Source organism: Oculina patagonica, chromosome 13, assembly GCF_052425735.1.
Source record: "Oculina patagonica isolate OP01 chromosome 13, crgOcupat, whole genome shotgun sequence".
NCBI lineage: Eukaryota > Metazoa > Cnidaria > Anthozoa > Scleractinia > Oculinidae > Oculina > Oculina patagonica.
In genome coordinates this window covers 8,239,936-8,266,177 of record NC_135770.1, presented here as the reverse complement: position 1 = coordinate 8,266,177, position 26,242 = coordinate 8,239,936, and the positions used below count along the sequence as shown (strand labels likewise).

Here is a 26,242-nt window from a genome sequence, read left to right as displayed (position 1 = left end):
TAAAGCAGTTTTTAATGAACATAGTTAAGATGGAAATAAATGTTCAGTAAAAGACAAATGAAAAGAACAAACGCACTTGAAATTGAACGAAAGTTTGCATTGCTAAAAACAACAAAGTTACCAACATCCATTTTTAAAATATTTTTTCAAGTCGACTATGTTTTTTGTTTTCCTTAGGGGTGGGAGGGGGAGCGTACTTAAATTTAACAAATATTAAATTTGACCGAGAAAAATTTTAGCGAGTGCTTAATTTAGCGATTTTCGCCCAATTCGCTAAAATTAGTAACCGGTAACTAGTTACCAGTCGATGACCGTAAGTGGCGGCCATCTTGAAGTGGGCGTAAAAGAACTTTGCAGGGACCGGTAGGGTGAAAGGCTAAGGAAAGGAGAATGTAGGGAGAATTAAAATCTATGCTTAGTTATATCACGGATGACAATGATTTTCTGGCCATATATGGGCATCGTGGCTACTTGTTGAATAATAATAGAAAGTACTAGGCCGTCATGACTCGTGAATAAGGTGTTAAAATAGAATTACAAAAAAGTGTTTTTCTTTTTTACTTTAATTTCAACATCCAGTACTTGGTACATTCAGGATGCGTTAAATAATGACGAGCGCCGCACTCAAAGAAGCGGCGCCCACAATTCGGATTTCTCGAACCTCCATGGGAAACGAAAATTGCTTCGAGAAATCGGAGGTAAAATTACAGAGAAGTACTATCCAAGGGAGACGAAAATTGGTTCGAGAAATTGAGAGTTTCGAGAAACCGAGGTTTCGAGAAATCGGGATTCTACTGTAGTTCAGTTTAAGAAAGGAAGATCTATTATTTTGCTCAAAAAAAAAACAGTAAAAGAAATAAGGAACAAATTCAGTTGAAAATGATTCCATCACATAGCCAAAATAAAATTTGTTTTTCAGTTTTTTACCCTTTTTCAGTTTTTTTTTGTACTATATCGATCTGACGGGCAAACAAGACCCCTCGGAATAAAATCAGTTTTAAAAACCCTAAAATAAAACCACCGTTATTTTTTCCACGGCCAAAGCGCGGCAACAGAAGCAGCCGCTGAACTAACTAAGCTAGCAGCGGTCGCGGGCTCGTCTGGTCTTTGAACGCCTTCTGTTGACATAGACTGCGACAAAGATCCTTGGTGTGTAGAAGTATCCGTCGTGAGAACCAAGTTCGTGGGTAGGTTTTCCCATTCGGCGTCCGATTCGCTGTTCGCTTCTTCCGAAGCCAAGTCGGTTTGATCACTGGCATCGCTGTCGTCGTTCTCGTTGCTAATCGATATCAACTCGGGGTGACACTCAAATGGGCCTCCCCTAAGGAAGAAAAAAACAAGTTTGTAATGTTTAAGCTTCTCCAAAGTGAAGAATTCCATGATGTTCCTTAACTTAAGGGGAAAGAAAGACAACCAGTCTGTCAGAAACACAAGACCGATGCAGAGCTACATCTCGAGTGGAATCTGTGACGTCTTTGAGCGTGCGAAGCAAGACGTCTTTGTAGTTTGTAGTCGTGGCTAAATCTACATTCCAGCCAAGTCGACCGTCAGTTTGGTTTAGGTAGGATGAAGCGACTAGGAGATTTTCTACTCTCCCCTAGACAGGATGCTAGTCCAATGCGCGTCCCCCCCCCCCCCCAGCATTAAATTCGCCGGTACCTATATCAGTATAAACCTGGGTGGAGAGAGACACTGTGAGAATGAACCACGAACACAATACAGTGTGGACCGCTCGATCCCAAGTCCACTTGTTTTCTCTACTGATAAAATATTTTCTTTGATTCTTTTACAGTTTCGACCTTTTCTCTACGCTTAACCTTTTGCAAACGTTTTTCCTTAACAGTTGCCAAATAAATGTCGGCAGAAATTAGGTACAACAGTTCGGCACAGGCAACGCAACATTGCATTCTAAAAACATAACACAATTGTCTCCAAAAAGCGCTTACTACATGCTTAAGTATTAGCGTCGGTAAATAAGACGCTGAGACACATCAGCGCTTTGTGGAATTAGCAGAGTGCTTTTAGGCAATCGGAACTAAGGTCGCACCAACACTGCAAAATGGTGTCCTTTAGTTGATGAGTTTCTATATTCTCAATAGAGAGATGAAGCATGACGTTATACGGCAAACGGCAAACGCGAGCTTGCCTTTCATTTTGCTACCTTTTTTATGGAGTTCTACAATTAATCCCTTATAAAAATAGGGGAAAAATCCCACATTCACGACAAATACCAAACACAAAACTACTCATTTCCGCGTATGAACGCCAAACGGCAGACGGAAGAAGTTGAATTTTTGCCGTTTGCGTGAAAAATAAACGTCATGCTTAACCTCTCTATTACATCTCTGCTAGACAACGTATTGATATTGTAAGGAGAAATTATATCTGATCATTCTTACCGTCCAAGATGAAGAGAATTCAAACAAGTGTACAGGTTGTGTAACGTTCTTCTAGGGTAAAGCAGTAACGGTTCTACATGCTAAACAAATCAACCATAGAGAATACAATAGTATTACTAGGCGAAACGGTCAGAATTTTTTGTGTAGTTAAAAGAAAAGTACCGAAAAGAGAGCCATCTGTTCGCTTTTCTACAAGTTTGGGGAAGTCAAACCCCGATTGAGATCCAACCTGGTTCCCAGGGGTCTCTTGAACGATTCTGGAAACAAGGCTGATGATAATGATAATAAATTTATATAGCGCCGTTTTCATATGTATATGTTCAAATGTGCTGTACAAATACTGTAATTTACTACACAAAGGCCAGACCACAACACCGGGAGCTTCGTGCCCACCTCTGCGAATAGTGTGCGGGTTCTTTAACCGGTCCCCTGTTATAAGACTGAAGATACAGGAGACGGGACCTAAAGTTTATCGTCATTTTCCCGAGAAGACTAGAATGTCTAACCATTTGCAGATGTAATTACAAAGGCAGCACATTCTCCTCAGTTATTTGAAGACCCTGAGTGTTGTTCCGGTCTGGGAGTCGAACCCACGACCTCCCGCCCAGCAGTCCGGCGCTCTACCAACTGAGCTAACCAGGCGGCGGTTATAATTGATATCCTGTTCTGTCAAAGGTGTTTTTTCCGCGCGCTTTCAAAGACTTGGAGACCACAGGGAAAAAGCGCGGGAAAATCCTCTAAAAACCCACCCACCCCCATCCCCGATCGCGCTTTGTGCTCTCTACCCCTCCTTTGAACGACGGCCACGAAGGTTAGGTGTATGACAGCTTATGTCAAGTTTCTCGACCAAATTTTGTTGTGAAATTGCCTTGAAAGGCTCTTTCAATTTCCCGCCAAAATAATGGAACAAGGTTTTCCTCACCTGCGTGAAACATAAGTGTAACACATTTGCATTTAATCGATCTACAGCGCTTTTGAAGTCCTTTTTACTGAGTTCATGGTGACAAAATTCACTACAATGAGAAACAACAAGGGTTAGCTTTACATGTAATACAATACACAATTTGTACAACACTGCGCTACAAAGTGAGAGTTTACTAATGTGGAAGAAAAGACACAAATATTCACTGTCCAGAAAACGATTTTCAAAGATCATGAGGCTGATCAAATAAAAAGAAGCCTATTTATGCTTTAGATCTGCTGGAATATCTTTTATAGAAATTCAAAACTCACGGCACCCCACTCAACCCCACTACATTTTTCCTCACCCACCACACCCTACCCTATACCCGACCCCACCCTACCGCACTGTAACAAAATAATAAGGCTGGTGTTGTCACGCTTGGGAAAAGGGCAAATTTATCTGTTCACAATACCTGTAGTTTATTTTTTTTGGTAAATTCACGTCCAAGTAAAACGCTATGAGTTCCACCATTTGGCAGGTGTGCGTAAGCGCGGCACTCATCATAAAGGCCGGATTTTTCACAGAGATTTCTTCGTCTGATGCTGCAAAAGTGAAAGTTTGAAGAAATAGTGAATGCCAGTTCCAATCAAGGGAACAAAGTATTGATACTCCATCACGATTACACTGTTCATAGCCTCTTTATTTTTCAACACAAAAGACAGGAGAGCGAAAAAGAAGCAAGCGAAGCATGAGGGGCTGCCACCTCCCCCACGCACCTCCCATTTTGAACTGGCGTCCTGTTCTTTCATAATTCTTTTCCGGCGCTCAACAAAAAAAACATGAGAAAATAGCAACAACAGGATATGATGCTAGGTCATTGCATTCATTCGGGTTGCCCAAACAATTCGCCAGTATCTACCTTATTGTTACTTATTTTCGCGGGACAATTTTCGCGATTTTTCGCGATTTTCAAAAAATTGCGAAATTAAAGACCCGCGAAAATTACTTCTAAACGATTTCTATTGTATTTTTTATGCTAATTACGTATTTTTGGCCAAATCGCGAAAGTTAAGTCTCGCGAAATATTTCTGTTCCATTTTCGCGAAAATAAGTAACAATAAGGTAGTTATCAGTATCAAACCAGGACCACTCCAACTAAAGAAAACTAAGACAAACAATACCTGGACCTTTAGAGCCATTCCTGTGCGTCTTGACTGTAAAATAAACAGGCAAAAGGTTTTAATGATTGGGTATTGTTGCCGCTAATTCACCGACATTCTATGTGTTTTTTGTTTGTCATTGTTTTTGCTTGCTTGCGTTCTTTTTTTTTTTTTTTCAGCTAAAGACTGGTTTACACAAATGACCCAAAACAAAACCCGGATGCCTAATAAAATAATGACGGCTCACAGAAGTCTTGAACTTGCTCCAAGTTTTTCATTTTAAATTTGAGACAAGGTTATTGGATCTTTCTAAGTCTCAGCACAATGCATGATTTATTAAAGCGAAGTACACAGGTTTTATCCAGAGCGGGAGGTTGTTTCTTTTGGTGCAAAGAACGGCTGAACGCAGGCTAGAATATTTATTATACACACCCCATTCGTGGTAAGATGAGTAGTTGCCATTGCCTGGTAGGTATGCGTCATTAATACAGTACTCCATTCGTGCGTCCTCCTCTTCAGACACCCAGCGTCCTTCAATGTAAGATGTCCGTGTGGCTTCTGCAAGCTGAGATTCACGGTTCTCATCATCATTATCACTCTCAATGTCACACTGTATATCTAAAGAACAAAGATTTTCCAATTAACCAACTAAATCATGACAAAACAGTTATCTCTCCTCTCCAATTCAATTCTTCTCCCTCTTGAGATAAGACTGAGGCTCTATTTATATGCCATCCCACCCAACCCCCAGGGCAAACCCCTGCCCCATACCCCCTCCCCCCCCCCCCCCGCCTGAAAAAACTTTAATTTTTTCATTATTTTGCTAAACAGCAAACAACCATTTATATAAGGTTTGTGAACTGGAGAGATGCCTTGACCTGCCTTGGGATGCGAGTTGTCTGGTCTTGGCACGTAGGCTAGAGTAACCTGGCAAACGGGACAACTCTTCTCATATTAACACTTTGGCATGCCTACTTGATGTGCTAAGTGTCCTTTAATGTCAGGTTTTGGCTCTCAAAGCACGAATTTAAATTTACCTAGCAAAATTTAGCTCAGTCAAGCCCAGAGACAGGTATCACATGAATGAAAGAATCACAAAGGAAGGATAATTGAGGCAACAACTACGCACAGCCAAAACACCAGCACTATACTACCTGCCAAAGCAAGTCAAATTACAGATACTGCAATATAAGAAAAGAAAACCATCTTTTTTATTTCTTGACATCATAAACACAACATGTACCTTTACTGATGTCAACATCATCCTTTGAGGGTGGAGTTCCCAACACTTGCAAAACAGGATTAACTTGAATGGGAAACAAGTACTTCTGTATCTGGGATATACTGATTCTGCGAGCCTTGCACAAATTCTCCATTACTTTCTGAAGATCTTTTTTGCTCTTTCCTACATCAGTCTGTGAAGAGATGGACAGTCCAGAAATTATTGTAGATAACAAACAAACAAATAATCAAACCAAAAATCAATTTTTTAATCCAAATGTAAGAATGAGTCAAAGCCCATGTAAATAAAACATTGGGTAATCGGAAACTTTTGTAACTCAGCCAAAGTGGCTTAGTAACAAAATGGAAATTTTTATTATGTAGAAAACTTTGCTTTCAAGTTATCACCTGATATTGTTGCAACTGCTTTGCCTTGGTCTGTAGTTTTTCTAAATGTTCTGTTTGCTTCAAATGTACTGTGTTATTAGACTCATGAAGTTCACCAACAGCCTGGGTTGCTGTAGAAAGAAAATAAAAAATTGCTCTTCACATAAAAGTGACATCTACTTTAATTTGCAGTGCCTCTCTCTTTTCAGTGTTCCTTTCTATTTTCATGGATCAGTTACTGGTTGAACTATCCACCACAGAATGGAATAGCCTTTAACCCATATCGAAATGGAAGGAGCAGCCATGATGACGATTTGGCAGAGAAGTGTTCAGCTTCAACTGTTGTTGGCTGGTTTGATTTCAGCTGGAAGTCATGAGTGGGTTGCGCTTCATGTTAAGCCTGGACCAAACGAGGATGAGAGTTGATGAAACTTGACTCTCATGAGAGTTTTTGTCAACTCTCATCGACTATCATCAATTCGGGCCAACTAACAAGAGAAAACTCTTATCAACTCTCATGAAAAATTTGAGCATGTTCAAAGTCAATGAGAGCGCGTGAGAGTCGATGAGAGTGCATGAGAGTTCCATGCCAAACGAAAGTGAGAGTTTGAACTCTCATCGACTCTCATCCTCTTTTGGCCCAGGCTTTACATGTAGTATGTCTAAATAAAAAGGGGTAACAGGTTGCCATGGTTACATCTTTCTTTCCTCCATCTCCACACAGGATACAGATACTGCAGTGTGTAGGACACATGTCAGATATGAACCTAGTAAATGGCCCAGCTTGCCAAGAGTATCTCTGTCACCCAGTGGTTAGAGCATCCAACCACTGTAGAGAGGGTCATGGCATTGACTTCCATCGGGGACTCAGATTACAGATTTTACACGATCCTGTTCAAAATTGGGTACAGATTCAAAAGGGTAGGTCTGAAAAAGGGTATGAGAACTAATATAATTTTATATTTATATTGCATAATCCTCCAAAAAAGATGGCGACTGGTACATTTACTCATAATTCTCAATGCACAAAAACCCTAAAAGCACTCATAAAAACATACAGAAAAGTTTAAAATACTTCAAACCTAGCCGATACACAATTTGTTGCTAGTGCCAGGATGATTTTCACAAAAATAAGGCTTTCTATGTGCCTATTGGCTGCATTGGTTAATTGTGGTAATTACAGCTGCCATCTTTTTTCTTGCCGTAAATTATATTTTTGCCTGAAAGAAGAAAGCCATCCTTGCCTGACTTGAGATCTTGGGCTGCCTCCTGCACAACCAATCTCAAAAGTAAAACCTTCTGTCTGCTGGAGATCACTTCACAATTCTGTAAACAGAACAAATTTGGTTATCGTTCTCAGCTGGGGACTACCTTATGAACAATGATGTATTATAGGAGCTTGCTCTATAGCCTAAGATTGAAATGTTGTCTGAAAAAAGTACAACATTGCAAGACCAGTGGAGTTTTTTTAAGGTATTATGAAATTTTGAGGAGAATTCTGAGAATGTGGGTGCTATTTATCAAAAGAACAGTAAAACTGTTAGTACTTTCTTGATGTTATCATCTTCCAAGATTTTTTTCTGCAGTCATTTCCCAACAAAAAAAAACACTGGTTTTAAAGATACTGCAATAGCAGTTGGATGTTTTCAGCCCACAGAACACACATCACTCTAAACTAAAGTTTCGCAGAGATGTTAGCTGGACTACTTGTACCTTATTGTTACTTAATTTCTCAGGAACTTAATTTTGCAAAAATGGAACGGACATTTTTTGCGGGACTTAAATTGCACGATTTCGGCCAAAAATACAATAGAAAACATAAAAAATAAATTTTCGCGGGTCTTTAATTTCGAGATTTTTTGAAACCCACGAAAATTAATGCTCACGAAAATAAGTAACAATAAGGTAGTCACTCTTCTCTCTTAGGGTCTGATAAGAGTTTTTATATCCCCAGGAAAACAAATGCAAAAAGGAAGTATGGACAGTAATGTCTCAGTCCAATAGGCCTTATCATGGTTTTCAACGCCATCTTGACGAGTAGGCAAAGCAGGTAGAAATTACAGTGTTTGTATGGGAAACTGACGGCAAATATCTTTTATAAAAATTGAATTCTGGACAACTTATGAATTGTAAAGTTAAGATACTAGGCAGAAGTTTTTATTAGCTGAGTTTTAAGGATTTAGCTGGAAGCTAGAAAGCGTTCGGTTATGTTTTTAATTTCCCCATACATTTGTCTGTATTGTTTTCCGCATGATTGACGCTGTTCGCAGGAAAAATTATAGACAAATGTATGGGAAATTAAAAACGTAACTGAATGCTTTCTAGCCCAGCTACATTCCTTCAAACTCGGCAAATAAAAACTTTTGCCTTGTGTCTAACTTTACAATTCATAAGTTGTCCAGAATATTATTCAATTTTTGTTAAAGATATTTGCTGTCGGATTCCCATACAAACACTGTAATTTCTACCCGCTTTGCCTACTCATCAAGATGGCGTCGAAAACCGTGATAAGGCCTATTCTTCCTCACGCATCTTAAATCCTCACCAAACACCCCTTTCCTGAATATTAAAAGAAAAACAGACTACAAAGCAGTCTATAGAGATGTTATTATGTTTTCCAATTAGCTTTTTACAAAACCAAAACAAACATCTGTATTCAGGATCAAAATAATATAAACATTACTTGGAAGTTCAACAAATGCTTAATGGAAAAATAAAACCTTAGTACTAAGGTTCACTTGTCTGCTGTCATTATTATTTTTTAATAATTACAGGTGTAATTTACTAGATATTTACGTGCTCTAGACTGGCAATTTACTTAGTAAATTATTTTTTTTTACTGAATTTTACTGAATTCATCCGTTGGATACAAAATTCAATATGTAAAAATATACAAACCAATTTCTCAGTTTCTTCTCTTGTTTTTAACACATCTAGAGCACTGAAAAAACAGTACAAGCATTAAATGATTTTATCTATAAAAATCTTAAAATAAAATGGAGAAAATAATTTTATAAAATTTATCAAATGACTCACAATATTGTACAAATATTCGAGGTGAATTTCATAAACTCACCGTTTTTCGTATTCTTTTTTAAGCCTCTTTAAAATCTCCAATTTCCTTAACTTTTCGGCATATCTGTTGGGTAGGAAGATCGAAAATTTCTCTCAATTCTAACAAGCAGCAGAAGAACTCTCAAGCCTGTATTTACATGTACATATTTCAGCTGAACAAAACAAATTCTGCCAATTGGAAGAAGTGTCGATACGTACCGTTCGCTGTATTTCCCATTAGAATGTCCAAAGTTTCCATTTCCAACGCACAGATCACAAGTAAAACTCTTTCTTTTGCTACTGCATAAAGGACAGGTCAATAGTGATGAGCTAATCGAGGGTTTTAACTCGTTTTCGTCCTGGAAATACTCCGCCATTTTAGTTTCTGTTGTACATCTTTTTTTCGCTGAGTTTTGGTTTTAGCGATGAACCGCTGACCTACTACGTGTTCATAAAAGTGCGTCTGTTGGTCAGCGGGCGTACGCAGTAGAAGAAACAAATTGAAAGGGAGACGCCATGTTTCAAAAGGTTCGAGAATGGATTTCGCTGAAAAACTACCAATACCAAGTTACTACGGGTATCTATATGCTTGAACCTTGGGAGAGGACAATATTTAGTATCCTTTTGGTATAGATTGCTTTAATATCCATTTATTCGGCAAATCCACGTACGTATATTTTGCTGCTTGCTGAAATTGCCATAAGACTTTAGTTTATACTGTTGCATTTTTACGGTATATTGCTGTCCTAGATACCACAGACTTGTATTTTATAAATTTCGAACAGGATGATATACCTTGCTGACTTACAGAGAGGTTTGTTTCAGAAAAACATGTAAAATTTGGCTGGGTCAGGCAGCCAGCCATGTCCGCCTTAGAAAGGTGTTTGAACACCGTGGCCGGCTTGCACTTTAAGAAAGCTGACCGTACACATCATTACACATGCCTCAACACGCTTTTGTAGCATCTCGGTTTAAACACCATTTGTAGTAGGGTACGATTCTTTGTAGTACAAAATTTGGCAGACACTTGCAGGGACAAATCCATGCAGGGGGGAAAAATTGGGGAGTGCGCTGGCATTTCAGCCTAGGAATTGAAATTAACAAAAAATGAACATTCTCTGAGAAAAATGAAAGGCTTCAAACAACAGAGTTTTAGAGCCTGTTAATAAAAAATTTCAAGACAAAAGAGTGGTCTACCCCTCCCTCTCTCTCCTATTAAAATGTACGATTGATCTGTGGATATCTTTAGAAAAGGTAACGAATCTGATCCCATCCATACATTGGTCAATGCATTAACTTGCAAACACAGACATATTTCCGGCTGTCGCTTTTCTTGGTCAATGCGTTAGCCTAGGAAGGCGGATGTTGTTTCTCTCCAGCCAGAAATACATCTGTATTTACAGGCTATCAATTCGTTCACCAATTTTAACTCAAGCAAGCCCAGTCCCCACTACTGACAACTTTATTTTTTAGTGTGACTTGACACTGTGCAGGTCAATGTATGTTGCTAGAACACTTGGTTGATGCAACAGTGGGAACAGATTTGTTACCTTTTCCAGATCTTAAGCAGTCATCAATTTTTTATATCATTGATTCAAGGCTGTGCTCTAAGTCAAATTACAAGGAGCCCAAAGTTTCCAATCCATGAGATCCAGGGTGCTCAGCATAAAGTTTGTATGAAAGAAGTAAGTTCATCTGGCTGTCCAAATGCAAAAGTTAGTCACCTGAGGCACCCATTCACCGTTAAAGCACAGCCCTGGATTGTCAGTAAAATTGTTCAAAAATACTCCTTGACCTGTGTGCTACAGATGCAACGTTGGTGACAATTCTTGGGATGTCTGTGTACTCAACATATGCTTATTTACCAGCTTATATTCACAATGTGCTCACATACTTTGGTTATATTAAAGAGACATAGACTGATGGCTTTGTCGCAGTGACAGTGAGGATGCGAGGAGGAAATTTTTGCTGTCATTCTGAAGCAAAGACTACTCTCAGAGATCAAGTTATTTTCAAGATCATCATTGTACAGTGCAACGACAAGCTAATCCATAGACTGAGGTGTAAAAGATTAATGAAATGACCAAGAAGGTATCACAATATAGTAATCCAAAAACAACTGTACACAGATCAAAATGTAAACCTGAAAGGAATTTTTAATTTTTTTTAACAAAATGTACCATTTTGCAAACATTCTTACTGTTGTATATTTCAAGCTGTGAACCTTATTACGGTTTTCAGTGATATGCGAACTTTGAAATTCAATCCTCGACCAAGGGTTTACACTTTTGCTGCCATCAATCATCAAAGGGGACCTCTTAGGAAACAGAAGTTCACTTCAACCAAGTAAAAAGGGCACATATATCAGTTGTGATTGGTAGGTTTTCATCCATTTTGTTTGTTTCTGTTTTTCATGGTTTGTTGGCTGTCGCCATAATTATGGCTGTCAGTAGCAAAAATTGCAACCGTTAGTTGGATTTTGAATTTCAAAGTTCTATATCACTGAAAACCGCAATAAAGAAATCTGCATAAAATAAAATGCATGTACTGCTGTATAATACCAATGAAAGTTTATGAATTGTCATTGTGAACCTAACCTAGAGCGTCACCAAAGCCGCAACAGCTCTAGCCGATTTTCAGGCGAGTCCTCTATCCAGGTCAAATTGGAATTTGGACATGTTCGTTTTTTAGGAGGCAGAAAAACCCTTGAAGCAAGGCAAGAACCAACAACAAACTCGACCCACATTTGGTACCTGGCCAGAATCGAACCTGGCCGGGCGACATTGGCCCAATCCCTTATTCCTGACAAAACACAGTGGAAAGTAAATATGTTTTAAAGAGTTAAAATTATGCCCCTTTTCCTTGGATTTGTTTAAAACAATCCTAAACCAACTGTCCTTTGAGAATTTGTTTTGGGTATGGGACACGGTTGCTGCCTCGCCAAAATGTTTCTACCCCCTTCCGAATTTTATAGATCCGCTCCTGGAAATTAAACCCTCATTGGATAAATAAATCCTGTTATACCAGTATGCCTAACCAATCAAAGCAAACCTTTTGTTTACTTAACCAATCAGAAGCAAAAGCAAAACTTGGTTGACACGAGTTTTCCCTCGTTTAATTGGCACTGGTTGGATGTTTTCCCGCATTTGGCACCGGTTTCACGTTTTCCCGCATTTGGCACCGGTTGCATGATTTCATATGCTTGGCACTGGTTGCATTTCCTGGCTTCGATTTCTGATTGGTTCATTGCTATGCTTACGTTTGTTGTGATTGGCTGCTGAGATTGCTTTGGTTTTAATCGTTTTATATAGGAAACCGGTACATGTTGATTGAGGTACACTGTGTTATTCACAAGATATTTTACTCATACTAGTACTGTTTGCTGTTGAGATTATAGTGGCCTGTAGTTTCCATGTCTTCTTCTTTAGTCTTCTTATTTCCTTGCGGAACATAAGTCAGATACTATTGCCTTCCATCTGGTTCTATTTTGGGCCACATTCTTGGCAGCAGCCCAAGATACAACTTTTCCTTTCAGCTCTGCCATACGAGAGCGCCTCCATGACTGCATGGGTCTCCCCCTCCTTCGTTTACCTTGTGGATTCCACTCAAGGGCATGCCTTATCCATTGCCAAGCCTTTGTTTTCAACTCAACCTCCAAGTGCTCCTGGCCTGTCAGTTGCCAATGATCCACATTTCTTATCTTCTCCGGCCATCTGATACCAAGAATACTTCTCAAGCACTTGTTAACAAATACTTTTAATTTGTTTAGCAGATCGTTGGTGATCCTCCAGGTCTCTTCAATTCCCCATAGAGTAAGACTGACTTGACATTAGACGAAAAGATAATGCCACTATCCCAACCCATAAAAGTCATAATGTTTTGGATCTCATAATTACCAGGTTAGATCCTCAGTCTTGCTTGACAAAGAAGAAGTTTCCATGTCAGTCAGTAAGAAAACCTGTAGTGTCGTCTAGATACTCGTAGTGAAATCTCCGCACGGTAAAACGAATGTATATTTTGCGCTTGAGGAACAAGGCAAAACGAACCATCTGAGAAAACAATGCAAACAGGAACAAAAGTGCAATCACCATAGGAACGAAACAAAGAATAGCCACCACAATCCACCTTAAAACTACCATGATGTGTTTGTTAGGTCCCTCGGGTCTCACGGCAGAAGACGTAAGAGTGGCCGTCGTAAGATTCATTATTGCTATACACGCTAGAGCACTCAAAGATAATGTTCCAAGTTTGTCCGCTGCAGGGTCCTGGAAAGGCTTCTTGATTAAATGATGCACCAACATCAGAACACATGCCACCGACATGCACAGGAAACAGATCATGGAATTTGGAATGAAGGCTCTGAATGTGAGAAGAACAAGCCTTCCGCCAATCAGAACGCTTTCCCAGTAGAGCGTGCCTTGATCTTTGTCACTGGGTGGACGAAATGGGCCATACAATATCTTTGAAATTTCGTCGGTGCAATCATCGCGGACTGGAGTTGGGTTACGGCTTTGTCTGGTGTGGGATTTGTTGTATACACCCTTCACAAGCCAGTACACAAGGAAGGGAAGAGGTGCAATGCAAGCGCCAACAAACTCTTTCCATGATATAGTCTTGTTATAAAGTTTACCAGAACCCCAGTAGAGAACGGCGACGAAGGGAACGACAAAAATAGCATTAAATGCCAGGAGACTATGTTGCCACCATTGCCAACAAACGATGTTGCCATCGAAGTAGAGACGCCATACGGAGTCAATGGATACGCAGTGCATCATTTTAAGAGATGTTTCCGCAAGACGTTCGTAACCTAGCAACAACATCTCCACGGCAACAGCGACGTAATGAACAAACAATGGCTTTCCTCTGCACATGGCCAAATTCACTGCCAAGTGAAGGCAGTAAATGATGAAGACGTGAGCTATGGCGGCAAATACCATAGCAGAGAGGAAGAGTTCTTTTGTAACTGCTGTGAGGCCAGCGAATGGGCAGCCGATTCCTTCGTCGACAACATGGACTTGGAAGTTAAAAGCAGCGACTACTGTGGAAATGAAAGGAACTTTAGTCATCGTGTTCTCTAACGAATCAGTGCTAAGCAAGTCAGCAACTTGGTAGAAGTAAAACGCAATTTTCAGATAGCCATGTTCCGGCTCTTCATCGATGGCCCGTCGTCGATCTCTTCTAAACCACAGAATCTGATTTTTCAAAAATGCCACTAGAGGAGGCTTCTTCAGCAAATAAATGGTCAATAAGACAGTGTAAAAGGCAATCAAAACCCACAGCCGATAGTTCCAGTTGCACTCTTCTGATTTCCGACAGTGCGAGGAAAACAATGTTTCGGAATATCCAGGAGCACATTGCCCGCAAAGAATTCCAGATCTGTATCCATGGCAACTGTTGTAGCCATTGTCGTGGTATGAATCGGAGTCTTGTTGACGGCAGTATTCCCATGGACAGGGCAAGAATTTCAAAGAAGAGAAATTACTAGCATTAGTGATTTTGTAACCCCAAAAATTCGGTTTTGCCAGAATGTTGTTGGGTCCATTGCAGTGGGCGCCAAACGGACATTTAAGGCACTTAATGTTTTTACGAACCATAAGTCCTCTGGAAAATCCCCTTTGAAGACTGTACATTTTAGGAGGGCACATTCGACAACTGAAGATTTCAGTTGTTACGTTTATACGACAAAAACTGTTTTCTTTCCCCCCGTCATAAATGAAGTGAGAGAGGTTCTTGAACTGGAGTGAACTGCCAACTGCACACTGGATTGTCGAGCTGGGGTCAATGTCGAAATAGCCGCCTGAAAATACTCTTACAATAGGTTGAGGTGTTAGTCTGCTGTCAGTGTTGCAGTTAAAGGATGTGTTCTCTATTCTTATTGGGCCTCCGCTTTCTGAGTGCAGAAATCTTCCGACTGAAAAGAATTTTCCTTGGTATATCCCTTCTTTTTTGGTGCGTTTGAACATACAGTTTTTAAACTCCACCTTAGCGCTCCCGTACCCGACATTTACTTGTCCAGTGTCTCTCCCTGCAAAGTTATCGATGAAACTGCATCTTTGAAACTTAACAAAACCGTTGATGATTTGCACTGCGCCGGCGATGAATCCCAAGTTATTTTTAAACAAGGTATCTTCAAACAAGACGCGACTTGTGTACCTCCACGTGGAATGGGTGTTCTTCCTGGCACCAGATTTGACGCATCCTCTTTTCACCATTTCATCGGATTCGAAGAGAAACAGAAAAGCCCCTTGACCTGTGACATAGCTAGGCATGTTCTTGAACCTGTGTCTTATCCATTTATCTACTTCTAGAGTAAAGCTGTCCCGGAATATACAACGCCGTATGGTAACCGTCTTGTTCCCCTTTGAAAACAACGCAAACGCATTTGATGGCCGGGCTACGAAGGTTACATTTTCTATTTCGATTCTCGTTTCAGCGGAGACATTTGTTCCTTCAAAAGGAGGTATAATGACGCGAATACCAAACGTAGAATAATTCTCTTTCTTTTGTATGACTCTGCCATCAAATAGCGTGTTAGTAACAAGGAAGCGGACCTGGACACTGTTATTCAGTAATCCATAAATATCCTGCTGGTTGTTTCGAAATGTGCAGTTATGGATACTAACGTCCAAATAAAAACTGTTCTGTTCTATCTTGTCATAAGAGCGGATTAAGACACCAAACATCGAGGTGGACACCGTTACGCCGGCAAATATTATTTTGAAATTAGGAGTTATACTAACTGCAAGTTTGTTATTTTTGACAAACGACGTATTGGAAATTGTAATTGTCCCAGATTGAGCTTCGGTTCCCAACACCCGAAAAGTCGGCACTTCTCTTGTTCGGCTAGCACTGTTGTTGTAAAAACTTGATTCATGAACGTTCACGTTGACTGTTCCATTCATTCCGCTCTGGATTGTTATACACCTTATTGCGTAGTTATTTCTGCACTGTAACCGACCAAATGTGACATCGGCCATCTTTACATTAGAATAGTAAATACTACGGGAGTGGAAGAAATGATTTCTTTCAAAAGCAACGTTATTGTATGTTTCTATGGTAACCGCTGTGGGCAACTCGGTAGCTAGAAAATGACCTTCGTTGCCAGTACACACAACCTTGTCAGCAGTTACGCGCAGATGAATTTTACGCGAAAAACCTGTTTCGTTGAAGAATACAACTCCACCTCTTGCCGGTGACGTCGCGTTTATTCCATTGCTCAAAAATTTGGTGTTGTTTAAATGCAAAGAAAATTCCACGTCTTTCCCAGTGCCTTGCGCAAAGTGAATTTTCACGCAGAGAGAATTGTTTTGAAAGAGGGAACCATGAATGGTGAGATTCGTATTCAAGCTGGTTGCCACACGAATGGTGACTGCCTCTGTGGCGTTGCCATGGGTACAGTTGATAAGCAAGATACGACTACAGTCATTAAATTTTAGAGGTGTGCCAGAGAAAACTATGCCAATTAAAGTTATCCGCAACTCCTGATGTGATCGATAAAAGTGAATGCCTTTTAGACATGACACGTAAGCGCGAGTGGAGTGCAAACTAGCCATTGTAATGTTTTTGAACACTCGAATACCAGGATGATGCGCATGCGTGGTTATGTTCCTGCAGTCGAATGGCTGTTGTTTTGTTCCGTTGCCATTGAGGACAATACGCCCGCCCCAGGCCACTTGGTGAAGCGCCATAGCTATTGTACGACATGGCTCTAGGGTGGTTCCGCAAGACGAGGTGTCACTTCCGAAGACCGAAACGTGGACAGTTTGTTGGGGAAGCTCGAGGCAATCTGCAAACATAAACACACGAGATTTACGTGCCTTCTAACAAAAAAAAACGGCGAGTTTTGTTGAATTTAATTTCGTGCTGCTTTTGGCTTAATACTCATATTGTTTCTATTATGAAGCTCGATTAGCAGGATCCGAATAAAGCTTTCAGTGCACAAAATGTTTCGAAAACATTTCTAACTTTTTCATCTCGGAACTCGGTATGTTCTTGGATCAAGTAGACAAAAAGAGTAATTTGTCTGAGTATTGCTGGCTTGCAACTAACGTCACGGCGGCCATGCTAGTGGATAAGAACAGAGCGTTTCCCTTCGCTAGGAATTTAACTTTTTTATCATGCAAATTCTGGGAAAAATTTTTTTTATTGTTTTGTCCACCAACGTGGCCGCCTTGTCACGTGCATGGCTGTAAAGTGGAAAGTGTCTCTAATTGGTTGTCCCTCGTTTGCAAAATTTCGCGTGAGTAACAACCAATCAGATTCACCAGACGGAGATCTGTGGTGCCACGTCATCAGGTATGGTTTTTCGGTTTGGCTTTCAGAAGTCAATCTCGCGAGGGTTTGAAATCACTGAGATACGACAGACGCCTTTATTATTCAAGATTGCAATTTTGCCAATTCCCAAGAACTTAAACTGCCATGATCGATCGACCAATCAATCAATCAATCAATCAATCAATCAATCAATCAATCGATCATTCATGTTTTATTTCATAAGTGGGTAGGTAAAAGGCAGCCAAAAGGCTGATGAGGACCTTTTACACAAACTAAAACTGATCTAACTACAAATATAAAATATGATAAGAATAAGGAAAATTGAAATTTCTGGTATTACTAAAACCTAGATTAACTTTCACTAAATGTTTTTTTATGTTTCACAAAATGTTCGTTGAAGCTTGCTGATATTTTATCCTATGGTAGCAACATGCCCAGGAATGAAACGGAACTACCAGTATATCATAGTTGATAAATAAAAAACTGTCAGCATTAACATAAATTATTACTTTTAAGCAAAAACCAGACTATCTGTTACTGTACATGATTTAACTAGTTTTTGTTGCGTGTTTTTTGTTAATTCTTTTTGTGTGAGCTAAGCAAAATTACATGAGATTGTCTGAACTTCTAAATCATTAAAAAAGCGTCGGTTTCAGGCGCGTATCCACACCGATATCCACCGTTTTACGGAAATTGGTCAAAGTTTTCATAATAAATATATTTAAAAAAATTTCCAAGTTGAAATCGAGTGATGAATATAATAGTCTGCCAATTTGCAAGCGTTCATCCGAGGAAAAAAGAACTGGCCAATATCCCATTTCAGTGACTCAGAAACCAAGGAAAAGGAATCATTTTAGGGAGTTAAAATCCAAAACATTTTCTCGGGGAGCATGCCCCCGGACCCCCTAGAAACTTGCACTATCGACACTCGTTTAGGAAATCTATCAACTTCTATCCTAGATCCGCGCCTGGGTTAAGTGTCATTGTTACATCAAGAGCTATCTTCAAAGTTTGTTCCCTGGTCTTTTAGAAGAGGTTCTGTTAAAACATCAAGAGATCTGCGAGTGCTGCCAGAGAACCTTCCACGTTTAAAAACTCGGTTGACGATAAAAACAGCTAACCGTACTGTCTGCGACAGAATCGCAAAGACAACAAGTAGAGACAGTAAGGCTGGAGCAATTGCCATGGCCGCCAACTCGAACAACTGCATGGCTTCTATGTAATGCTTGTTTTCGCCCTCGGGAGTGACCCCAGAAGCAAGTAGAGTTGCCTTGATCAGATTGATAACGGCTATTATAGATAACATGACCAGGGACGATGATTCAATCTTGTTGGCTGTGGTGTTTCGGAATGGACTTTTAACAATGTGATGGATCGCCATAAGCTGACATGCTGCGGTCAAGAAGAGAAAGCGTAGCATGGAATTTGGGACGAAAGAGTGCAATGAAAGAAGAATGAGCCGTCGGGCAATCAAAACGCTTTCCCAGTATAGCGTGCCTGGATCGGCGTCACTTGGAGGACGAAATGGCTCTTGTAAGACTCTCATTACTTCCTCTCCGTTATCGTTTGGTCTCACTACAGATTCTTCCTCTCTTCTTGTATAAACACGCTTTAGAAACCAGTAGGCCAGAAACGGCAAAGGAAAGACACAGGCTGCTAGGAATCCACTTGCGGAAATGGAGGATTTGTAGAGCTTTGCAGAACCGAGGTACAGAACGGCTATGAAAGGAACCACAAATACCACGATGTACCCAAGAAGAGCGTACTGCCACGTTTGCCAGCAGAGGGTGTTCCCATCAATGAACAGCCGATGTTCCTTACCAATGGATACACAGTGCATCAAGTCCAGTGACGTTTCTGCAAGCCGATCGTAACCTAGCAACAGTATCTCCAAGACGACCGCCATGTAATGACGCACTGATGGCATTCGCTTTTTTCGTACCCAGTTCACAACGACATGGACGCAATAGATGAAGACCACGTTCGCCATTGTGGCAAAAACCGCTGCACAAAGAAGCAACTGCTTCGTCACTGCTGTCATCCCCACAAATGGACAACCGATTCCTTTGGAAATATCTCGAACTTCAAAGTTGTATGCAGAAACGAAGATGTAAATAAATGGGAATTTGTGGAACATGTCCCCAAAAGAATCTTCTATAAGCAAGTCGGCGACTTGATAGTAATAGAACACGATCTTGATGTAGCCACCGTCCTTCTGTTCATTGACCTGATTACTTTTTCCTCGTAAGCGTTGATTCTCTTTCTTTTTAATAAACCAAAGGATCTGTCCTGCACACAGGAGACGCAAGAGGGGTGGTTTGGTCAATAGATATACAGCCATTCCACCTGAAAAAAGAATTATTATCACCCACAAAAAATAGTCACTGCATTCGTTGATTTTACGGCAATTGGCAGAAAACAGCGATTCTGTGTACCCTGAAGCGCATTTTCCACACAGAAATCCAGTCCTATTTCCACGGCAACTGTTGTAGGCTACTGAGGCTTGAGTTGGAGATTGACAGTATTCATTGGGACACGGTATAAACTTCAGTAATGCCGTGTGACGTGTTTCCGGGACCTGATATCCCCAGAAGTTCTCTTTGGCCGCTATGTTCATGTTGTTTCGAATGCATGTAGCTCCCAAGGGACACGGCTGACACCGAAATGAATCATCAACTGTGAAACCGTTAGACCTCCCCGATTCGAGGCTGTAGTAACCAGGGGAGCATAGTCTACACGTGTACTTAACAACCGTTACGTTGACTTTACAGAAGTGCGTTCTCTTCTCAGTGTAAACAAAATGCGTTGCATTTTCAAACGACAGTAAGCTACCCTTGCTGCAATGAATGGTCGTCTTGTGGTCGATGTGAACGTAGCCTCCATTAGAGATTTCAAGAACAGAATACGACCTTCGTTCAGCCACAGCCGAAAACATGGACGAGTTTCGGAAAAGTACAGGGCCCTCACTTTCTGAGTAAAAGAAAGCAGCGTTTCTGAATTTTCTTCCTTCAATAGTTTTATTATTTTCTTTACTAGAAAAAGTACAATTGTTGAATTCTACTCTGCCGGTTCCGTAGGAGGAATAAACTTGTCCCGTTCTTGTGATGGCTAAATTATTTTGAAACGAGCAATTTCGGAACGTAGTGTTTCCGTTACTGAGATATACTGCGCCCGCGATCAAGCCAGCGTTTTCTTCAAATACTGTGTCTTCAAATGTCACGTGACTATCATACTTCCACAGGGGGTGGGTGTCGTTATAAACGTCGCGTTGGACACAGCCTAGTTTCCATTGTTTATCAGGAATAGACAGAATGGAGATCGCTCCAGTTGCGGTCTCGTAGACAGACTTGCTCTTGTCAAAATTCCAGGCCTCTCGGTGTAATGAAGTGCAATGGCGAAATACCGACCGTCGTATCATCAGCGTTTTCTTGCCATGAAAATAAAAAGCAAAACTGCTGGCAGGTCGCGAGTGAAAGGTGACTCTGTTTAGTTCGATAGAGGCTCTTGAGGTTTTCACTTTGGCCGTATTCAAGGGTGGAATGAAAAAGCGAATGGCATAGCTGTTGATTTCTCGGGTTTTGGGTTGGCCTGTGAAGAGAGAGTTCAGTATTTTGAGATCGACTGACCGTGGGTCTCTAATAGTTGAAGATATATCGTACACGTTGTGTTTGAAAGTGCAGTTGTCGATGAGAATGCTGACAGGAAAAGTTATGTTATCATAGCTTAGCCATCTTCTGGATATCCGCAAACCGTACTTACAGGAAGCAATTGTTACGTTTATGAGTTTGATCCGATATTTGGGACTAATCACAAGTGCGCTTTCTAGGTTATTGAACATGGAAGAGTTGGCAACCGTTACACTACCTTTGTGTGTCATCAACGCCTGGACCTCAACAAAAACACTGCGATTAAAAGGACCACCGCTGATGAAAGTGGACCAAGAAATCTTCACATCTGTCTTGCCTCCTGTAGCCCCCACAAATATGGCACCTGCTGTGTCTAGTCGAGTGGTAGACCAGTGAAACTCTTCGACAGTAACCTGCCCGCTCTTTAGCATAAGACACACACTTCCACACTGATATTTCGATGAAGCTTTTACACTGACGCAATTTTTGACATATACTTTTCTGATGGACGCATACAGGCTGTATTTTATCGGTTTACTTGTTAGCTCGTGCGTCTTTCCGATCAGAACAGAAGACCCGTCTGTCGTAGCCTCACATTCTGTGAAGTTAACGTTAGTAAGGTTAAGTCTAAGGTTTCCACTCAGCGTGCACCGATCAGTGTTAAGGTAAATGGCTCCACCGCCATTCGCTTTGTTTCTCACGAACTCAGTGTTTAGTATAACTAGAGATGCGTGCGGTCTCGACTCAATAAACACAGCACCGCCTTTTCCTTTCATTGCGTTATGCCCAACGAAAGACGAATTCTCAATGAAAATTTTAGCTTCTTGGGAATAAATCTTAATGCATCTTAAAGCCTGATCACTGGTGTTGTTAGCGCAGCGTAAGCTGAAGAATCGTACATTAGATTTCTTCACCCTGGAAATATACATGCTGTCTTTAAAGCGTTTGTTTTCAGTGTCAGATGGCTTCTTCATATCGTTGTTTAACAGTTCAACACGGCTATATGTCTCCATGGTTACCGCTGTTGGTAAATCCAAAACAACGAATGGAGCCCAGTTTCCAACACAGCTGACGTTTAGGCAAGAAATCTGGACACGAGCCAGCCCGGTAAGTTTTCTAACGCCTGTTGCTATGGAGATGAGAGCTTTTGCCGACAGGTGTCCATCAATCCCGTTTTCTAAAAATCTCGTTTGAACGATAGTCATTATAAGAGACTGGCTACCAGTGGATCCTTTTAACAAGACCTCTACGCAGTGATAATTGTTTCTAAATAATGATGGTCCCTGGATTTCAAAATGAACGCTTGGAATATTTTCCACGCTTACTCTGATGGCTGTTTTCGCCTCTTGGTGAGTACAGTTTAGGAGCTGGACGCGACTACAATCCAGAAACTTGAGGGGGGTTCCCTTAAATACAATCCCCGACAATATAACTGTCACTCTTCGGTGGACTTTCGTGGGGTCGGGTTGAAAATGAAATCCTTCCGCGCACACAACATACGGGAACGACTGAAAGCTCTCTATCGTCACGCTCTTGTTAATGTAAATTCCCGGATTCAGATCATGCGCCACACTGTTCTTGCAGTCAAAAGGATCTCGCTCGGTTCCAGTCCCGTTCAGATGTATGTGTCCGCCCCAGTCTACCAGATGAATTGCCTGCGCGATCGATTGGCATGGTTGGGTGAGAGAGCCACAATCTTCTGTGTCGTGTCCGTGGCGAGAAACATAGACATCTTTATGTTTGTAGTCTTGGGCACCTGAGTTTTATATTATATTAGTTACCAAGGCAGTTATAAAATTCTTAGTATTTAAAGGTACAAAATTTTGAGGAGTTAGGTTTATTTTATTTAGTTTTGCCAAATACTTGCCAAGAAACTCAATGTTTGCTAAGCTTAATTCTATGGATGTTAATGACAAAACCATAGCTTCATTGCAACCAAATGTGTCTCCCGGGCGTTTTAATTTAAAGTTTCAAGCAAACAAGGCTAACTTTAAAAACAGCTCAGCCCCACAATATTTCAAAAACCCTATTCCATTTAAATCTTCATCACTTTTGGCCATCCTTCCCTTTTTTGTATTTGGTGTGTTGTTGAAATGTTCCTTTACTGTTTTAAGAGGTTGTTATTATATTTCACCGAACTTGTTGGTCATTTCCTATGACTAAATTTGGCTAAAATTCGTGACACAGTCCTTTAAGCTTGATGTTGTAAATAAGCTAGGGTCTGGGGCCGATTTTAACCTGCGAAGTCTGAGTCGAGTCTCGTGATTGACAGTTAAAAAAACGCGCCCAAGGAAGGAATCAGAGAGAACGGAAAGGAGTCTAGTGTGGACATTGATCTGTCTCTGTAGTGCGGAATATAACTATCGGAACACGGAATTATCTCTTAGAATAATATTGTCATATCTCGGAATCTATCAAGGAGTCAAAATAAAGAGTATGGATCAATACAACAGTTGATAACATGTGCTTTTAGTTTAGCTTTCTAGCTTTGGAAACAATCAGTGAATGTCAATGGACAAAATCAGCTAGCCTACGACGGACCCCAACGACGGATACAGTCTTCATGTACGCGTACCAAATTGTGACAAACGTTAACACGTCGCGATCTCGTGTGATGTTAAATTTGCTCGTACTTCCAAAAATGCCGCTTCAGGGATTCTTGCGAGACGCGATTCTGGTATTGCGAGCTATCACTTAAAAATTCTGCCAATTTCTAAGCTATGAGCAAATTTTGCAAATCTCAGTTATTTCTCTTATTCTCTTGTTTTCACAAAACTTAGTTCTCATGCAGGCGTAGTAGATATACAGTACGTACATAGGACAATGGTAAAAAAAATTCTATTTCGAAGGATATTTCGCTGTTTTTGTAAGATTTCAGTTTCAACTGCAAGCAAACTGAACAATGCGGTAAAGCCAGTTTTCACCACAAACTGAGATAATTTCGTTTTCTGCCTGTAGGCAAGTTTCGGGAGAGATTCGATATTAATCCGAACGCATTCGGCCTCGTTCGAAAACGAAAGACGAACCTTCGGGAGACTTTCGTTATCTTTCGGTACGAGCACGACATAAATGAGTTTCCAAGAAATCAATGGCTATACTGAGAAACTTGAATCATGAAACATTTTGGTCCCAGACGGGCTAATATTTCAGTGACCGCAACAGTAATGTTGAATAATTTTGAGTATGAATTCTCCATTGCCGCATATTCAACTGAGGAATTGATAATTATATAACGGTTTCTGTTAAAAGTGACAAAGTAGTATATAATTTTTTTGCATTTGGCGATTGCAAGGAAAAGGTTTCTCGACTGTTACTAACCTTTGCAACAAAAGTGCTAACCTTCGCGACAAGATATTTCGTTAGGCTATCTACAGAATTAAATAGGATAGCATTGGCAATTAACAGTCGTTTGCGCACAAAAACAACCTACTAGTGTGAAACGAGACCGGAGAACGATTTTGCTGACGAAAAATTCTTAAAACCGCTCAACTTTATACGGATCAGAACATATGCTGCAATGGATACATTAAACTATAAACTATAAAGTTTTTAGTCTAAATTTATTCCCATCCCCTTCTTACATTGGGGCTAGTTACAGTAATGCAACTTAATTTTGCTTTTCGCTAAAGATTCGTAAAATAAAACCCGCGAATTTCTCAAAACCTTTCAAACGTGATACATATTACCGGCACGATTCATCCATATCGGCAAATCAGTTTCCCTCGAAATTTTACCCGCGTGGCCTTTTTTTTATAAGTACAGTCTCCTCGATATTACGGACACCCCGGCCGTTATTACGGACAGGAGTTGAAGACACGGCGAATAACTCCCGCTACTAGCTACAGACTTTCTTTATTGCGGACACCAAATTGTGGTCCCGAAGGTGTCCGTTATAGTGAGAGTTGACTGTAAATCGCCAATTTAAACCAAAACGCGCGAGAATAAAATGCATAGATTAAAAGTGTTCGCCTCTTGACTCTTTAAAACTGAAGAATTTTCCACCTACCATCACTGGTGATAAGCAGTAAGAGGAAAACCAGAAGACGAGATGACAAGAGAAGCCAAATGTCCGCCATCGGGAAACCGGCAAGGTTAACTTCACGGTTTAGATCCTGGCGCAGTGTGAACAACTTAGCACGCGTTGGTTTTTAAGGACTCGTTTGCTGGAAAACGAAACGGCACGCCTACAAATCACGTGCGTATGAAAATGAAATATTTTATTGGCCAAATTTTATCACGAACGAGGATTTGCATAAAAACCTTTCAGTTAATTACTGCAGGAGAAGAGCGTCCGGCTTATATTGGGCTAATCAGTTAGCTGAAGATAGGACGGAAGAAAATAGGTAAATGCATGTACGCTGGACCGTCAATAATTCTTTGCTGTTACCCTTATGCATCAAATGAGGAGGTTTGGACGCAACCATCAAAGCCATCAAATCGTGTTACGTAAGATTACAAGTAAAGTATACAAGTAAAACCTGTTTTAATCGGTTACCCCTTTCCGTTAAATACACGTTCAACCACCTCAACTCTGTAAAAAAACTGGTAGGAGGGAAATTCATTACTTCAAGATGGTTTACGTAGAACATGTATCCCTAGATCATATGCTGCAATTCCAGCCTCGCTTCCAAGGTGTTCGCGTACATATTCTTTCAGAAGTAATTTCGGTTTCTGTCAAAAAAACAGACGTTTGTTTTTAGTAGCCTTTAAGAAACAAAATATGCCTTTATGAGGTTGACAAAGAACGGTACGTTATATTTAGCGCTGGCCCTGCTAGATAATAAAAAAATCTTCATTCAGTTTTATTCGTCCCTTGTGAGGGGTGCTGCCGACGGAAAAAGGTCGACGCATTAATAGAAACAAAGATGTCTGCGTTTTCCATGTGTATCATCGCGGCTTCGGAGAAAAATGCCGATCATTTGCACACTCAGTTTTGGCCGATTTTGGAGGCCTTTTATTGAATTGCTTTATGAGAGATGGGGGGAGGAGGGTTTGTCTACCTTGGTGACGTTTCTGTTCGTTGGGGTTGTATAGTTTTCTTCAAGAAACGACCCATGCCAAACGCTCTATTTCGTTGTTTTCTTTACGTTGCCTAGAAATGCTAAGACCTAAATAGGTGAGATCAAATGCCATTTTTGACCGCAAATCTTCGTCATTTAAATAATTCTCAATTCTTATCGTCCTTATCCCTGAATAGTTTTTAAACCAGTGTAACTC

General features: G+C 40.5%; 4 protein-coding genes across 5 annotated transcripts; 1 reads left to right on the top strand and 3 right to left on the bottom strand.

The window, feature by feature from the left end:
- Positions 1-545: 545 nt before the first annotated feature.
- LOC144634981 (beclin 1-associated autophagy-related key regulator-like) lies at positions 546-9,659 on the bottom strand. 2 transcript variants are annotated; one of them, XM_078494030.1, is made up of 12 exons: positions 9,345-9,659; positions 9,148-9,210; positions 8,970-9,012; positions 7,292-7,397; positions 6,093-6,202; positions 5,707-5,878; positions 4,896-5,081; positions 4,485-4,517; positions 3,776-3,905; positions 3,322-3,412; positions 2,400-2,479; positions 546-1,321 (listed from the first exon to the last, which is right to left on the bottom strand). In XM_078494030.1, exons 1-12 carry the CDS (start codon positions 9,500-9,502, stop codon positions 1,024-1,026), a joined length of 1,470 nt encoding a protein of 489 aa, XP_078350156.1. In that variant the 5' UTR covers positions 9,503-9,659; the 3' UTR covers positions 546-1,023. The 2 variants fall into 2 exon arrangements, with proteins under 2 accessions (XP_078350156.1, XP_078350157.1); XM_078494031.1 differs by having other exon boundaries at positions 7,316-7,397; positions 9,345-9,658.
- On the top strand, positions 9,598-11,694 carry LOC144635106 (serine palmitoyltransferase small subunit A-like). The gene is made up of 2 exons (XM_078494183.1): positions 9,598-9,741; positions 10,934-11,694. Exons 1-2 carry the CDS (start codon positions 9,642-9,644, stop codon positions 11,041-11,043), a joined length of 210 nt encoding a protein of 69 aa, XP_078350309.1. The 5' UTR covers positions 9,598-9,641; the 3' UTR covers positions 11,044-11,694.
- A 778-nt stretch (positions 11,695-12,472) lies between these two features.
- LOC144634913 (uncharacterized) lies at positions 12,473-16,940 on the bottom strand. Its single transcript, XM_078493957.1, has one exon. The coding sequence runs from the start codon at positions 16,919-16,921 to the stop codon at positions 13,067-13,069; it is 3,855 nt and encodes a 1,284-aa protein (XP_078350083.1). The 5' UTR covers positions 16,922-16,940; the 3' UTR covers positions 12,473-13,066.
- A 509-nt stretch (positions 16,941-17,449) lies between these two features.
- LOC144634906 (uncharacterized) lies at positions 17,450-25,147 on the bottom strand. The gene is made up of 2 exons (XM_078493949.1): positions 25,032-25,147; positions 17,450-22,781 (listed from the first exon to the last, which is right to left on the bottom strand). The coding sequence occupies exons 1-2, from the start codon at positions 25,099-25,101 to the stop codon at positions 18,391-18,393; spliced, it is 4,461 nt and encodes a 1,486-aa protein (XP_078350075.1). The 5' UTR covers positions 25,102-25,147; the 3' UTR covers positions 17,450-18,390.
- Between the last annotated feature and the right edge of the window lie 1,095 nt (positions 25,148-26,242).